At 47.1% G+C, this 17760-nt stretch overlaps 1 protein-coding gene across 2 annotated transcripts in view; it reads left to right on the top strand.

Annotated features, from left to right (window-relative positions):
• Positions 1–17760, top strand: part of PARVA (parvin alpha) — a 180669-nt gene that overhangs the window by 141926 nt on the left and 20983 nt on the right. For both annotated transcript variants that reach the window (XM_061440769.1, XM_061440770.1), the window contains exons 6-12: positions 341–456; positions 3994–4052; positions 5635–5654; positions 7151–7212; positions 7873–7941; positions 10564–10665; positions 11704–11776. In XM_061440769.1, coding sequence (XP_061296753.1) covers positions 341–456; positions 3994–4052; positions 5635–5654; positions 7151–7212; positions 7873–7941; positions 10564–10665; positions 11704–11776 — 501 coding nt within the window. The remainder of the gene's footprint in view (positions 1–340; positions 457–3993; positions 4053–5634; positions 5655–7150; positions 7213–7872; positions 7942–10563; positions 10666–11703; positions 11777–17760) is intronic.

The following is a 17760-nucleotide window of genomic DNA, read 5'->3' as shown; positions in this document are numbered from 1 at the left end:
GGATCTGGCTGAGAACCGAGGGGGCCCAGGGTGAGGCCTACAATGACTGAGGGTGTCCCCTGACCCTTAGGGGTGGGATGAAAGGGGCATTGATTGTGGATCAAAGTGAATCAGGTGCTGGGTGAGGGGTCACTGAACCCAGATTTCTTTTCCATTTTGTGTACAAGCATTTAATTCTGCATGTAGCTGAAGATGAGGTTTGATGGCCATGAACGGCCTCACAAGACCAGGACACAGACTGCATTAGCCTGTGTGGCACTGCTTTGTTTTGAGTATCTGTTTATATCTGCCTAGAACCTGAAAGAAGATTCTCTGATTTATAAATCATCTTTTATTTCAGCTGTCCATGCCAAGAGCCTGGTAGCCATCTTGCATCTGCTAGTTGCTCTGTCCCAGTATTTCCGGGCACCAATCCGACTCCCAGACCATGTTTCCATCCAAGTGGTTGTGGTCCAGGTAAGTCAGAAACCCCTACAAACATCAGTGCCCTTAACGGGGTACAGGGGCTGAGCTCCGGGGTGAGCTCGGGCACACTGGGAAGCTTGCTAGGAGGACCAAATGAATGCTGAGTGTGCCTGGGTGCACTGTGTGTTGGGAAGCTTGTCAGTGAGCTTTCTGATGCATGTGGGCTCATCTCCGATAAATGTACAAAGGGTGGAACAGCGTGTGCTTGTGTCCGGGACAGCCTTATGTGGGGCGTGCACCTGGGGTTTACATGCTTTTGTGAGGAAGGCGCCTGGGTGTTATATATTTGAGGGTGGGTGCTGTATATATTTGTGAGGTCTGTGTAGTAGGATTAGGAGAACACATTCCTATGTGTGTATGTATATGTCCTACAAGCCATGGAGAGTCATTTTTTGGTTAAACAACCAATGCACAGTTATTGAGAAGAGGCAGGTATTTGTGCATGTGAGGGCACGTGTGCATGTGTACACATGTGTATTTGAGAGAGACCCTGACAGGCCGTGCCCATGTTGAGGGCACTACCACTTTTCACCTGCCCAGAGAAGCGCAGCTGGGGTATCAAGTCATCTTGTGCAGATTATTATGTGGAATTTCCATTCACACATGGCTCTGTCCTTTCCACAATGAGGGGATGCTCTCTCCCCATGACTATCTCATTCTGCTCCTAACCCCATTAGATACTCAAATTCAATTTTATTTTCCAACTTTATGCTGTTGAGCAAAAGGTCGTCATTTTGTTGGCTTCTGTTCTTTTCCAAATAAACATGCTGCAAGGGAGAACATCCCTAATGAACAACTCCCTGGTTATTCAAGGTTATCCAGGGTTCTGTCTGGCGGCTCTGCCATCCCTTGGTGAAGAAGAGCCTGGAGGGCCAGTAGGATTTGCTTGAGAAGCCAGGCCAGGCCAGCTTCCTGGACGAAAGGTCTTTGGGCCAGGCTTTCAAGGATTAGAAGTGAACCGGAGGAAAGGCGGACATGGGGGTGCCACTCAGCTGTGCCCTAATGAAAAAGTATTTTTTCCAATGCCTTCTGGGTACTTAACTTGCCAAACATTAAGGGGATATAATAGGAATATGACACCTTGGCCCTGCTTGCCCAGAGACAGGACTGCCTAAGCAGTGGAGAGGGCTATCAGAGGCCCCTTGTCAATGCAAACGTGTGTGGTTCAGACACTGAGTGCAGCTGACTGAAAGGGACTAATTGGCCTCACTTATTGGGCTCTCAACTGTGTCAAGCATGGCATGAAGGATTTTATGGATATGTGGCCAGCCCAGAGCCTCCTGGTATATGCATCTTCCTAGTGAATCCAGGCCATCTCTATTGTATCATTTTTTTTTTTTTACCAATCAATAAAGTGTGAATCCATTTCATTATATTTTTTAAAACTATGATTCAGGATTTGTGAGGATGAGGGGTGAAACAGTGGTCACTGCAGGCCCGTGTCTCATGCCTTATTTTGAGCTCAGTTATAGGCCATCAGAAGCCTATCACTGGTTTAATTTCTCCTGCAGGCCGTTTCGTTAGCATGAGGGAGAAAGGAGGACGTGTTACGTAAAATGGCATCAAGGCATGTCAGGTTTTATGGGGTGTTTTGCTTTATCAAGTTAAACAGGCACAGAAGCATGACTCAAATGGCTGTAAGATGCTGACTGAACTAGAGGGTTAGTTCTTTAGGGAACAAATAGTGGATCGAAGTGAATCAGGATGCTATGAGGGGCACTGAACCCAGAATTCTTTTCCATTCTATGTACAAGCATTTATTAATTCTGTCTGTTGTTGGAGATGAGGTTTGATGTCTGTGAATGGCCTTATTAGTCCTATGTGAAAATTTTTACATATGTTGAAGCTGAATTTGGAGAAAGTCCTGGTTTATCCTCACTGGATCTTTTTTAAATGGTATTTTACATTTTTTTCTTCCTTTTTTGCTTTGATAGTTCATTCTTCTTAATCTAATCCAGATACAGGCATGGCCTTTATCCAGCTCTACCTTTCCTTCTGTAAAAGGATTTTGTAAGGATGCTAGTTTCTGTGGCTGTTGGGAATGCCAAGAAAAGCTTGTGAAAGTTGGGCAGGAGGGTCAGAAGGTGGGCTTTAGCTAAGAGAATGAAGCTTGGAGGCTCCTTCTTGACATACCTTGGCCTTTGTGGAAGATGGATTTGCTCTGACAACCTCTTGCCATGCCTAGACTATCTTCCAAGTGTCTGGTAACTGATTGAGTAGGGACCTGATGAATGCATCTCTCTCCTCACCTTCATCAGAAGGTCCCCTGAACCCCAGCACTGCTTCATCAGCTCACATGCCCACGTAAACCAGCACTCAGTTGACTAACAGTAGGGGCTTCTCTTGGTCCACTGGCTAAGACTCTGCGCTCCCAAAGCAGGGGACCCAGGTTTGATCCCAGATCAGGGAACTAGATCCTGCATGCTGCAACTAAGACCAGGGGTAGCCAAATAAATTAATTTTTTAAAAATTGACTAACAGCCGCCTCTGTCTCTCCGAACAGCATTCTGATCGTCCCTGTGCTCCCCGGACTCTGCCTTTTTTTGCTGGGGCCATTCCTCCCACTAGAGTGGTCTCTCATCTGTGTCCAGCCCAATCCTAGGCTGACCCTGCCAGCTGAAAGCACTTGTTCTGGTCCTGCTCTCAGCACTTCCTCTCTGCAGGGGGCGACCATGTTATTGCTTATCCACCACACATTTGAGAGGGAAAGAAGATCCTATTCTAATAATTGAGCTGGGTCCTAAGGCATAAACCAGGGGCTTGTTTGAGGAAAACCTTCTTGCTTACCTGTTCATCTACCCCATTTTATTCTTAAGTTCCTCGAGGTCCGAAACTGTCATAAGTCCAACAGAGGGGCTTGTACGGAGAAGACTCTGATTACTGAAATGGAGAAGAAAGAGGATGAGTTGATGGGAGGGGGTAGACAGATGATGGGCAGATGGATGAGTGGATGGACTTACAAAGTGCTTACCCTTTTCTCAGAGCATAAGCTAGTTACCTAAGGACTGTACTACTTACTTAAAAGCTCCCCTAGTTAAACACTTTTTAAAAACTCTCCTCCTGATTTCTCCAAGTTGGCCTCAGTTCCTCCACCCAAACCCACCCCCCCTTCCCCCTCTTCCCCCCGCCCCCCAGTTAAATGTGTTTCTCGGCTTCCCACTGTGGCCCCAGTCGGAGGGCAGACACACCCTGGCCTTCATTTCCATTTGGTTTACTGTGGATTTCTCCAGGAGGCAGTGTGCTTCCAGCAGAAGGTCTTCCAATAAAGAAAGAAAAGAGTCACCATCCAAGAAACAGCCGACTTGTTTGGAATAAACACTAATTGCACTTAAGTATAAATGGTACAGTCCAGTCCCAGGAAGCCAGGGGCCTTGTTTCACTTCTAGCGGTATCTCATCGCTGGATTCATTTCTTAAATGCCAGTAACTTTCTCAGTATCAGGAATGTTAATCAGTTTTTTGTATTTTTCTAAAGCATATTTTTCTCTCCTCCTCCCCAACCCTCTCCCCACCCCACCCCCGTTTTCAGAAACGAGAAGGAATCCTCCAGTCTCGGCAAATCCAAGAGGAAATAACTGGTAACACAGAGTATGTCAACACCATTGTTGCCAGCGATTCTGTAATGGAACACAGATGTTTCTCCGAAATTCATCCATTTGCTGATATTTAGTTTTCATTTATTGGGATTGCAAGAGGGATTAGACTTCAGCCAATGATTATAGTTTAGCCTTTTCCGTGCATTCAAAACATGCCTCTCAATGCTTAAGGTACAAACTTGGGTGGGGAAGTGGGGAGAGGGAATTAGCCGTGATTGAAAAATTCTAATTTTGTGGCACTCCAGGAAAAAGTGTGCCCAAAAAAGCCAACCAGCATGAAATCGTCATGCCATAAACATGGGATTGAATTTAAATTGTTAACCTTCAAAAGGACGTTTTTCTTCCTTTTCTGAATCTGATGTATATGGTCACGTGCCATGACCCAGAAAGTCCCTCTCTACCTTACAGTGGTGGATTTTTTTTTTTTTAATTTACATTCACAGAAACTGGAATATCCGAATATGTAAGAGGCTTGTCATAAGAAAGATAAGTTTTGTTCTCAAGCACAAAGAGTGGGATGGTGTGTGGGGGTCTGAGATCGGTGGGCAGGCCTGAGCCCTGGCCACACGCAAGACCAGGCAAAATTTATTTGTATCTTCTCCTGCTCCTCCAACTTTCCTCTATAATCCTTCGAACAAGAAGAGCCAGTGGAAAGGGCAGCAGCACATGAAGCAATGATTACACCCCCTAAAACCTCACCACCCAAGGATGGAGGAGAAAGCCATCCTTGGTTTACTTGACTTGAACACTGAGTTCATTATTCTTCCTAGTACACTACCTGCAAGCCATTGCTTAATAGGTGATAGATATACAGTTAGAATAAACATAATAAGAATTGAGAAAAAAGATGTATTTAGCATTTAGTATATACTAGAAATTATACTGAAATATTTGTATATATTAACTCATGTAATGCTCAGAACATCTGATTGAGTTGTTTACCATGTTATCTTCATTTTAAGGGTAAGCAACTTGGAGCCCAGAGAGGTTTGGTAACTTGCCCAAGGTCACACAGCAAGGAAACGGCTCTGTAAGACTTAAACCTAAGTGGTCTGTCCCTAATTCTTGTGCTCTTACTACTTTGCTGCATCACTGCTATGAGTATGGTTCCGATTCCTGCCCTCTTTGAGAAAACCTATGCTAGGTCAATGGCAGGTGCGCCTTGGTGGGTATCAGAGGATGGACGGGAGAGAGCCAAACCTACCTTCCCAAGCCAATGCCTTCAGCAAACTGGGCAGTGAAATGCCATATTGGGATGGTCCCTGAGCCCTGCTCCTAAAACATCGTTGGGGATCCTGAATTTCTGAGTCCAGTATTTCTCAACTGTAAGCAATAATATGAGTTTATTTAAAGCAAGAAATAAAGCAAGTCCTTTAAGCATCACTTATACCAGGCTTTGTGTGAACACCAGTATATCTGTAAAGCAAAGGGGAAAAAGAAGTGGTAATGTGGTAAAGACCACCCATAGTTGGAGACTCAGTGCAGAATAAGATGCCAAGGAAGGAAGCTTTGGGGGGTCTGCAGCCAAAGGTGAGGAGAGGAGAGTCACACTGTTTTTTCTCTTCTTCCCGCAGGGCTCTATCTGGAAGGCATGGTGAGTTGCGTAAGATTGTCCTCTGGTGCTGGTGACTGCCAGTGGGGTCTAGTTAATTCTGCAGCAGCTAAAGAACAGGCACTCAGCTTGCTTCCTGCCTGTCTGTCTGCGCCAGCCTGGTGACAGGGCTGGCTGGTGGGGAGGGAGGGTCAGCCGCTGGTGGGAAGAGAAGGAACCACGGCTGCAGTCCTCCTGCAGGTCACTAGACCGTCGACACTGCTGGGCTTCTGCATGTGTCCTGGGCGCTCGCAGGGCAGTCTTGCTCTGCGAATATTGTGGAAGTAGAGTAAGTGATGCGCACAGCACAGTCCCCTCTCCCTACTCTGTCCAGCCCTTCTCAAAGCTGCCTCTTTGCTCATCACACCTCCTACCTCTCCCATTTCCCAGAACCTTGGGTTTATTTCTAAGGTCTCTGAATGTCCAAGATCACAATTCCCATTCTCAGATTTAATCATCAAGAGTGGGTGCAAGAGTGGGAGAGGCAGCGCAGGACCACGAGCCTCCCAGGCCTGGGCTCCTCTCGGAGACTCCCCATTCCCAGTAGCAGATCCTTCTCCACTCTTTCTTTCTACTATTTATTTTTTATTTGTTTATTTGGCTGCATCGGGTCTTAATTGCAGCATGCCGGATCATTTAGTTGCAGAGTTCCCTGTTCAGGGATTGAACCCAGGCCGCTTGCATTGGGAGTAGAATCTTAGCCACTAGACCACCAGGGAAGTACCTCCTTCCACTATTTCACCCCTCAGATCAGAGGACCTAGGGGCTGTAGCAAGGAAAATCCCTGCAGGGGGCATGGCTTCACTATTTTCTCTGATTCTATATTCACTGTGGATAATATTTTGAAATATTCTAATCATACTACTAATAAATCAGCAGATACTTCAGAGTTTAAGGACCATGTACTTTCTAGTCTTTCATCCTCATAACCCACCTAGGGGAGCTTCATGTCCAGTGCACATTTTACAGAAGAGAAGGCAAGGCTAAAAGGATTGGAGTGACCGGATCCCCCAGGAGCGGGAGCTCCCCTTCTGTGGGCAGCTCTGTGGCTCCCAGTCTGCCTATCTGCCCTCTACCAGGAAGCCTGTCTGGGTTTTGAAAATTAGGGAGTGAAGTGATTTGATATTTGGATGATATTCTGCTTCCAGAAAGCTTCAGAAACACTTTAGAACCATGACTAAATCATGGTATCAAGGAATACAAAACTGTGAAGAGAAATGGCCAGTTCCAAGCCAGTCTGCCTGCTAGAGCCCCTCCAAACCCAGCCTAAAGAGAGTCGATGTAGAGGGTGGACACACGAGCTCACACACACACAGGGGGAGAGGCCCCCAAGATAAGAGTCAACCCCAAACCTCTGCCCAAGCCGTTTCCCAAGTTTCCAGCACAGTTTATCCCCCAGAGAATTCTCACCTGGAGGTGACCACTGGTCTGTAGAGCCTGGGGCCTGGGGCCTGGGGCGGCACTAGCTCTGGGCTCTATTTGCTTTCTCTTTTTTTCAGAACGTGATGCCTTTGACACCTTGTTCGACCATGCACCAGACAAGCTCAACGTGGTGAAAAAGGTGGGAAAGAGGTGCCTGAGAGGGAGGGCGGGAGGGAGGAAGAGGAGTGAGATGTCAAAAGACATCAGGAAAACCTGCCCCCAGCTTGCAAGCTTTCTGAAACTGGTGTCATGTCCAGATGACCACAAGCACAGGGCTTTCCTGCTTGATGTCTGTTTCACCTGTCTTATTCTTGCTGGATGCCTTATCTAGTTTCTTTCTTCTCCCATTCAGATGACAGCATCTCTGGGAGGTTCTGAGGCTATGGGCCCCTGTCTTCCACCCACACTGAACCCCCAGCCATCCCTGCTCCTCACGCAGACCTCCCTCTGTCTCCCTGGACACAGGCACCCGTACCTAGTGGAGGGGGGACCAGAAGGGACCCGATGTGGTCATTTCTCCTCTGGCCCCTGAGCCTGGGCCCAGGCACCCAGCTGTCATTCTGTCCTCTCACACCCCCTGCTCCTTGCCCAGTCTTGGGCCTGGCTACTTGAGTCATACAGTGCCTGGGACTGCAAATCCTGGGGGCCGCCCTTCTCTGTGGACACAGGAGTTCCACAAGAGCTTCACTGGCTGCGCCCGCCTTGGCTGGGCCTCGTCCTCTGTCCTCACGGTAGAGTCACGGGGCAGCCTCCAGGGCAAGATCTGCATCTCAAGGCCTGGCTTGTGCTTTTCTTCTAGACACTCATCACTTTCGTGAACAAACACCTGAATAAACTGAACCTGGAGGTCACAGAACTGGAAACCCAGGTGGGTGACAACCCCGAGTGCAGGGTCGGGGACAAGACCCCGCAGGACCACCACTGTTCCCAGGGCCCCCCGTTGCCGGGAGGCCTTCCACCCTGACCCTGGAGCTTCTCTGGGGAAGGGAGGGGAATTCTCTTCTACTCAGAGGGGTGAACTGCATGAGATTTCTCTGAATTTTTTCCTATTTTTCATTTTGAAAATCTGCAAAAATATTGTCATGAACCCCTGTGTACTCTTCACCCACATACACCAATTGTTAGCATTTGTCCACATTTAGGGGTTTTTTTTTCCTCTTCCCACCTCTAAATACTTCAGCATACGTCTCTTAAGAACAAGTACATGCTCTTAGAGAATCACAATACAGTAATGACATTCAGGCAGTTTTAACATCAGTGCGGTGTTAACCTATTTTGGTTGAACCGTGTGAAATTGCTGATACTTGACTACTCTTGACATGAGCAGTGTCACATGGTTCAAAGAAACACAGATGTCCTGATATTCTCACCTGATACGTTTAGTCGTCGTGTCTCTTTAGTCTCTTTTTAATAAAGAACAAATCCTCAGCCTGTCTGCCTAACACTGACATTTTTGAAGAATGCGAGCTATATGGTACATAGAATCTGTTTCTCTCTCTCATGATTAGAGGTAGGTTATGCATGTTCAAGAGCAGGACCACTGAGACAATACTGTGTTCTCAGGTATTTTTGTCCATCAGTTCTGTACCTGGGGGTGGTAACTTTGATCACTTGGCTAAGTTGGCATTCTCCCAGATTTCCCTACTGTAAAGCTCCTCCCCTTTATAATTAATAGCTAATCTGTATTTAGCAGATACTTTGAGACTATGTAATGTGTCCCATTTCCCAATCTCCTTTCATTTGCAATTAATTTCTAAGTGTGATTTTCTTTTGAATACATGGGCACCTCCTATATTTTTAAGGGTAATTCCCAGGTCTGTGACTGAGCTCTCCCTGGGTATGTCTTGACTCTGAGGCAGCATCATATATGGGAGATGGGGACACTCTGCAGAAGTAATGATACCTGGAGAGAGCTGGAATGAGCCCTTGGAACTTCCTCTTCACTTTTCATGGGCAGGGAAGGGGGTCTCTGCTGAGCACATGTGGGGTCTGTCTGCAAGTTTCACCACCAAGTCATTAGAACTGCAATCGGGGGTGGGAGCAGGCTAGGTCTATGGCACTCAGAGCTATGAGTAACCCTGATCCTAACCCAACGTCCTCCTTTGAGTTGACAGATTGGATTCTTTCATCCTCAACCCATTCCAGCCACATCCAGAGGAAGACCCAGCTAATCTGTGCCATGGAAGGGCCTTGATTTTGACACAGATGTTGGGGTCTGCTTCTCATGGTCCACCCTGGGGTGGCCTGGAATGAGTCATGCTCAGGCCCTACCCGCCTGACTTGAAGGCCAGATGGATGAACACAGGGAGGAAGCCACTCCTAGGTCAAGTTCATGCTCAGGGTGGTTTGCCCATAACCAAGATTGAGCCACAGCCCCACCAGCTAGTCACCCAGGAGAGCTCAGACTCTGGGCCCAGCCCAGATTCTGGGTAATTCAGTCTAATATTTTAAAAGTTTCCTAAGATGCTTCCAAGAACTTTGACCTCTTGTGAACTCTAGCAACTGTTGTTTATACAAATGTTTGATGGCTCTGCCTCCTTTGAAAGGTTCTAGAATATCAGGTATGCACCTGACCGCTATATCTTCACTCAGGCCATTTATCTTCTAGACCCACAGCACCTACTCCTTTCACGCTCCCCTCATCTCACAGCCCCCACTGTGCCCACAAAGCCTGCCCAGCACACACGTGCCCCCCTCCCTTGAGTGGAAAGCCTGCACCCCCTGCTTGGCTTCAGCGCCTGTTGTTCCTTTGACCAGGTTCTCAGCCAGTCAGGCCTCTGTTGTCCTTGATGGAAGGGACTAGCTCTAAGCCTCCTGCCATGGCCCTGAGCACACGGTTGTGCTTCGTCAGCAAGAGTCAGGACGTTGTGTCCTGACCGCTTTGTTGTTTTCCAGGATAAAAAATAACAATAGCTAATACGTGTTAAGTGTTGCCTACATGCCAAGCAGTGTTCTAGACAACATAAACATATTTACCCTTTCCCTCCTGCTTGCCCTCCCGAGCTAACTCCTGCTCAGCCCTCACGTCTCCATCCAGACAGCACCTTCTCCGGAAGCCTTCCCTGGTGCCTGCCACGGGATGAGTGACCTCTCCCAGTCTCACGCAGGCCAGCATGTTGCCCTCCCTCAGAGCAGCAGCAGCTGCATGTCTGTCCTCCACAGGAGTCTCCCCACTGGACCGTGAGTTCCTCCAGGGCCGGAGCCACACCTGACCCACCTCTGTGCTCCCTGTGCCAGATCAGGGCTTGGTACAGAGTCGGTGCTCAATAAATACTGGACCATTTGAGATCAGGAGCGTGGGCCTGTGTGTGGACCAGCCGGACGTGGGGCAGCAGGTCTTCCCACCTTGGGCCACTGTTCGTCAGTGCCCGCCAGCAGCCTGCCTGAGGACATAGCCTTTGGGGGCTGACCTGGAAGCTGATTGGCCCCTGGATGGGCCGGGGCTGGAGGGCTAGAGGGCCCAGTGCCTTCACCTGGCTCTCTCCTCCAGTTTGCAGATGGGGTGTACCTGGTGCTGCTCATGGGGCTCCTGGAGGGCTACTTCGTGCCCCTCCACAGCTTCTTCCTGACCCCAGACAGCTTTGAACAGAAGGTAAGAGGAGGCCCCAGCCCACATGCCTGACCCATCTTCCCATACTTGTACTGGGACCATCTGGGTAAAGGTGGCGGCTTCCTGTCTCCCCAGGGTCTTCAGTGGTTGGATGAGGGGGGCCGTGGTGACGCACAGCTGAGCTGGGAAGCAGCGACTTACAGGCCCCTGAGCATTCCTCCCCTGCACCCCAGACCCCTGGCCACACTCTCCTGCCGGGGGCCACAGCCCAGCTTCATCCCTCCCCAGAGGTGACAGGGAAGGTGGCTGCAAAGTGGTCGGATGTGAGGCTCCCTCTCAGCCAAGTTCTGATGCCTCTCCTGGGCTGCCACTGCCCGCCTGCTAGACAACAGGCATTTGGCCCCAAGCAGAAACCTTTCTCTGCCTCTTGAATGTCTTTTTTTCCTAAACTTTATTTTTAGATTTATTTTATTTTTGGCCACACAGGGTCTTCCTTGCTGCTCACAGGCTTTCTCTAGTTGCTGGCGAGCTGGGGCTGTTCTTCATGGCGGTGCATGGGCTTCATGCTGTGGTGGCTTCTCTCATTGTGGAGCAGAGGCTCTAGGGCTCACGGGCTCAGTAGTTGCGGCTCGCAAGCCTAGTTGCTCCACCACATGTGGAATCTTCCCAGACCAGGGTTCAAACCGGTGTCCCCTGCATTGGCAGGCAGATTCTTAACCACTGCGCCACCAGAAAGGTCCTTTTGAACATGTCTTACTGTCTGATTCTTTCAACTGTGAGCACAGATGTTCCTGAGTTTACAGTCCTGGCAGTGACTCAGGAACACAGTAGGACACGGAGAAGATTTTTAACTCCTCCAGGAGTGCTTCACCAACAGAGGCTAGGCCTCGTCCACACTCCGTGTGGCAAGCCCACTTTGGCCACCTTGTTTCTGCTTCAAAAGCCAGCCTCAGTTTAGCTCAGCCCCTGCCCCTCTGGCTACAGTGCTCGTTCTTCCACTTTCCAGGGGCAGGTCCCAGGGAGCCTCAAGGGGCCAGGAATGAATGTGCAGCGCCTCACACACTTCATTTCTCTTTCCAGGTCTTGAATGTCTCCTTTGCCTTTGAGCTCATGCAAGACGGAGGATTGGAAAAGCCAAAACCACGGCCAGAAGGTACTTTGCTCTTCCCTGGGTTCGTGGCAAGAGGCAAGACCTTCCCCTGCACACAGGCTTTCACGGCAGAGAGCATGATTCGTGTTTGATACCAGAGGGAAGACTGTCTTCTCTGAAACCTTCTTTGCGGTTGCAAGGGAAGGTGGGACAGGGTGCAGCTGCTCAGTTCTGGGGATCCTTGGTGAGCTGCAGATTGCACAGCCATGGGGGAAAAAAAAAGGAACCTGAAATCCCACGTGTGGGATCATCAGTATAAGGGCCCATGCAGACATGATGCAGAGCAGAGGTGCTGCTGCAGAACTGTCCTGGCCTGATTTCCAGGTTCTTCTGTCCCTGGACAGGGTGCTGACCTGCCTGAGAGCTATCTCCCAGGTAGGCAAGGGGAAGATGCAGAGGTCATCACAGGCGCTCTGCTCTGAGCATAATTACCTTTTCTGCGCTCTGCCAGCTCCAACTCTGCCTAAGGACAAGGCTTGATTTGTCAGGTTTGCGTTGCAAAGGTTAAGGCTGAAAAAATGCAAAAAGCAGCAAAATGCTCCAGCAGCGCTCCCTTGCTTGTGCTTAATTAAAGCAATGTGCGCATTTGTGCATGTCAGAGGAGATGGTGGGAGTTGGGCTCAACTGGAAGGATCAGATAAGGCTTTTGTATTTTTTTTCTTTTATACTGGAGTATACAATGTTGTGTCGGTTTTAAGTGTACAGCAAATTGATTCAGTAATACACATAATGGATCTATTCTTTTTTAAAATTCTTGTCTCACTTAGGTTATTATAGAGTATTGAACAAAGTTCCCTGTGCTATATCATAGGTCCTTGTTGCTTATCTATTTTAAATATAACAGTGTGTACATGTCAGTCCCAAACTCCCAATCTATCCCTTCCCCTCTGGTAAACATAAGTTCCCTAAGTCTGTGAGTCTCTCTCTGTTCTGTGGTAAGTTCACTAGGATCATTTTTTCAGACTCTGCGTATAAGCGATATCATATTGTCTTCGTCCGGTTTACTTCACCTGGTATGACAGTCTGTAGGTCCATCCACGCCGCTGCAAATGGCATAATTGCATTCTTTTTAAAGGCGGAATAATATTTGTTGTATATATGTACCACGTCTTCATCCATTCATCTGTCATGGACATTTAGGTTGCCTCCATGTTCCAGATATTGTAAACAGTGCTACAGTGAACATTGGAGTGCATGTATCCTTTCAAACCATGTTTTTCTCCAGATGTATGCACAAGAGTAGGATCGTTGGATCATATGGGAGCACTGTTTTTAGTTTTTTAAGGAATCTCCACACTGTTCTCCATAGTGGCTGTATCCATTTACCTTCCCACCAATAGTGTAGAAGTCCCCTATCCCCGCACCCTCTCCAGATTTTGTTTGTAGACACTTTGACGATGGCCATTCTGACTGGTGTGAAGTGCGATCTTATTGTAGTTTTGATTTTCCTTTCTCTGATAATTAGCAACGTTGAACACCTGTTCATGTGCCTCTTGGCCATCTATATGTCTTCTTTGGAGAAATGTCTATTTAGGCCTGCCAATTTTTGGGGGGGTATTGTTTGTTTTTATATTGAGCCACATGAGCTACTTGTAAATTTTGACGATTAATCCCTTGTTGGTAGCATTGTTTGCAAATACTTCTCCCATTTTGTGGGTTGTCTTTTCATTTTATACATAGTTCCATTGTTGTGCAAAAGCTTTTGAGTTTAATTAGTTTAGCTGACAATGGTGAAGCAAGTCTTGGAGGGATTTGATGCCAAGGCAGAGAGTTTGGACTTGATTCCATAATAGTAGGAGTCATGGAAGGTTCTTGAGCAGGTGGGTGGTGTGATCAGAGCTCTATTCCAGAGAGATGACTTGGAAGGCAGTGTGAAGAACAGATAGTTAAGTGTGGGACACCATCAGCAGCACTGGGGAACCTAAGAGGAAAAACAAGCTTGAGAGGGGACGTAAGCGTCAGCTTTGGAAACCTTGAGGTTTTGACCAAAGAGAATTGGAGTTCAGGCCAAAGACCAGGGCTGTGGTTATATCATTGCAAGTCTTCCACTTATACACCAAGCGAGAATGGAACAACAGGAAAGCATGTAAAGAAAAGGGAAGGGCTAGCAAAGGCAATGGCACCCCACTCCAGTACTCTTGCCTGGAAAATCCCATGGACGGAGGAGCCTGGTGGGCTGCAGTCCATGGGGTCACTAAGAGTCAGACACGACTGAGCGACTTCACTTTCACTTTTCACTTTCATGCATTGGAGAAGGAAATGGCAACCCACTCCAGTGTTCTTGCCTGGAGAATCCCAGGGATGGGGGAGCCTGGTGGGCTGCAGTCCATGGGGTCACTAAGAGTCAGACACGACTGAGCGACTTCACTTTCACTTTTCACTTTCATGCATTGGAGAAGGAAATGGCAACCCGCTCTAGTATTCTTGCCTGGAGTATCCCAGGGATGGAGGAGCCTGGTGGGCTGCCGTCTATGGGGTCGCACAGAGTCGGCCACGCCTGAAGCGACTTAGCAGCAGCAGCGACAGTATCTTGTGGGAATGCCTTTACTCATGAGGCTGGAGGACAAAGCAAGAAAACCAGAGGAAAGAGGTCGATTGTGAACACATTAGTTGGTCCCTGTCTCATGACGCTTTCCAGACCTCAGTAACTATCAGCTGGCCAGCAAAAGCCAGTTTCTTAGTCCTATTTATCACCTTGTTTTGAGCACCTGGTTGCTGCCAGAGGTGAAGTTGTAGCAATGCTGTTGTCCCTTTTGAGGCTTTCTCCCTGCAAGGCCACTCGAGCCATTCTAATGCCTTGAAAAGTGGGCTCTAAGCGTCCTGTGGCCAGCTGTTAAAAGCACCCTGCTTCTGGGTATGGGAAATGTAGCAGGAAGAGTTCTGGCCAGCATTTCAGCTGCATCTTCTTGATCTGCTTAATGTGAAACTTCCTGGTTACAGATTGGAAGTTCTCCTTCTGACACCAGTTTTCAAGCATTTATACCCTTTAACACAGTTTTTCCAATATCAATTAATCTATAGGGATATTTCAGCATATAGATGACATTTCTTATGTAATTATTGAACTGCTTAATATGAAATTTCCTGAGCAATGTGAATGGAAAAACACGTCTGTTTTATTTGCTATTATACTGGGCACTATGCCCATGCTGAGAATTTCCAGTGCATAAAGTAGAAGTGAAATGGAATTCTGTGAGACTGTACTTTGTGAGACGTGTACCCCAGCATTCTCTCTTGTTTCTTTGCTTCTACCTGGGAAGTGAAATTTGGTAGTAAATGCTGTAGACTTTTCAAAAAGTGCTAATCTAGGTAGTTCTTTGAGGGTGTTTCAACATCAAACTGGCTGTAGTAGAGGCATTTTTTTATGGCAGATATTTTTAAGGTCAGGAAAATGCTTCCTCTGCCATGCTGTTTGACACTCAAAGCTCTGTTATACCTGGAAATCCCCTGGAAACTTTGGGTTTCCATCTCAGATGACTGTTGCTACTCACGCTTCATAATCTTTTAGTGCCCCAGTTGCTGCTCAGTCATGTCTGACTCTCTGCAACCCCATGGACTGCAGCACTCCAGGCCTCCCTGACCTTCACCATCTCCTGGAGCTTGCTGAAATGTATGTCCATCGAGTCAATAATGCCATCGAACCATCTCATCCTCTGTCATCTCCTCCTCCTCCAGCCTTCAATCTTTCCCAGCATCAAGGTCTTTTCTAATGAATCAGCCCAGTTAGTGTAAATGCAAGCCAAGCTTTAGCATCAAGTTCATGGCCAAAAGAGCAGCTGAAATATCGGCATGAAGGTGGTGGCTTTTTATTTAGGGTGTCATACCATGCCTCTTCAGTTGCACATGACCACTCTGTAATCATTCAAATAGACTCATCTTTGAATATGGTTAAGATACCAGCACTCTAGGCAGAGGGGGACTAGAAGACACTTAGAACCAGATAGGAATGAAGTCTGCACGTAAGACAGCCAGCAGGCAGATGGAATGTCTAAAATATAAGGAGTCTAAGAGCTGGGACCAGGCTACTTCAAACAATGCTGAGAATCCAGGCAGGTTAGTTGTAGATGATCAATACTGTTTGTGGAAGGATTTGGTCAGAGGCTGGAAATATGGGAAATGATTGAACTTCCCTCCCCCATTCCCTTAGGAGATAGTTTACAGACCAGTGGAAAAATTTTGAAGCTCTGATACAAGTGTTAGCAAGGATGTACAGCAACAGAGGCTTGCTCTTTGTCCTTGTGTGCTTGCATGCTAAATCACCTCAGTCGTGTCCAACTCTTTGTGACCCTATAGACTGTAGCTTGCCAGGCTCCTCTGTCCATGGGGTTCTCCAGGCAAGAATACTGGAGTGGGTTGCCATTTCCTTCTCCAGGGGATCTTCCCGACCCAGGGATCAAACTCACATCTCTTATGTCTCCTGCATTGGCAGGCAGGTTCTTTTACCACTAGTGCCACCTGGGAAGTCCCTATTTGTCCTAGGTAATACATTTAAGATTTTATCATAGGGGCTTCCATGGCACAGTGGGTAGGAATCTGACTGCCAATGCAGGGGACGTGGGTTTGATCCTTGATCCAGGAAAATTCCATGTGCTGTGGAGCAACTAAGTCTGTGCGGTCTGGAGCACACAAGCCAGAAGTAGTGAAGCCCATACTCCACAACAAGAGCAGTCACCACGATGAGAAGCCTGAGCACCACAGGTAGAGAGTAGCCTGCATCAACTAAAATAAAAGAGCGCCCACAGCAGCTAAGTCCCAGAGCGGCCAAAAATAAATACAATTATTTTTTTTAAAGATTTATCATACAAATGTAAATGTATGATTCAAAATGTCCACATCCTAATCCCTGGGACCCATTATTACCTTACATACTAAAAGAGACTTTGCAGATGGAAGTTGAGGATCTTCAGCTGGATCCTCATTGGAACCCCCCAGATGATCCAGGATAACCAGAGTGATGCAACATGAGAAAGACTCCACCAGCCATCGCTGACTTTGAAGATGAAAGGAGGCTGTGAGCCAAAGCATGCAGGCAGCCCCTAGAGGGTTAGAAAAAGCAAAACAGATTCTCCCTGAGAATCTCCAAAGGTGAACACAGCCCTGCTGACACCTCGATTTTATCCCAGTGACACCCGTTTTAGATTCTGACCTTTAGAATTGTAAGATGATAAATTTGGATTTTTTTAAGCCACCAGATATATGATAATATGTTAAAGCAACAATAGAAAACTAATATACCCTATGACTAACAGTGCCACTCCTAAGTACACAGGTCCATATACCAGGCCACTAGTCTAAGAATATCCATAATAGACTATACTGGCATATGCATCCCCAGTAAGCAAGCTAAATACATTGAAGTACACTCATACCATGGATTATTGCACAATGGCAACAATAAAAAGGAATGAAGTGAGAAATCATGAGAGAGACTTCTAGTTGCTGAAGCATGAAGAGGTCAGTGATTATCCTCTGCAAAAAAAGCAAGTGTAAAACTGGACAAATGATCAAAAGCAGCCATTTCAAGGCACTGAAAACTCACCAGAAGTAGTCAAGAAATTGAGAAATTTTCTTGAAAGACAACAGAGCAGAGTTAGTTAGTGATACCTCAACAAAACCATAAAATATACATCAATGAAATTGTTTAAAGGATGAATCCTATACACAATTTTGAGTAAAAAAAAAAAAATCACAAAATAATGTGTAGTATAAATCTGTGTATTATGAAGTATAAAAATAGGCAAAACTACAGTTTGATGTTTAAGGTTCATATATTGCTGATGGAACGTAATCTTACATCCTGTGTATCAAGAGTAATCGTGATAAAAGTGGGGATAGTGGCTACCTTTGCAGGGTGACTGCGAACCTGAATGCAGAGAGGAAGGGGGTGCTTCTAGGGTACTGGCAATGTCAACCTTGGACATGAATTGTGGTTACATGAGGGTTTTCATACAACTGTTTAAAACTCTGTGTGTGTGTGTATAGCATGT

Source organism: Bos javanicus, chromosome 15, assembly GCF_032452875.1.
Source record: "Bos javanicus breed banteng chromosome 15, ARS-OSU_banteng_1.0, whole genome shotgun sequence".
In the NCBI taxonomy this organism is placed as follows: domain Eukaryota; kingdom Metazoa; phylum Chordata; class Mammalia; order Artiodactyla; family Bovidae; genus Bos; species Bos javanicus.
The sequence above is the reverse complement of the archived record's forward strand: the minus strand, read 5'-3'. Positions and strand labels throughout refer to the sequence as shown.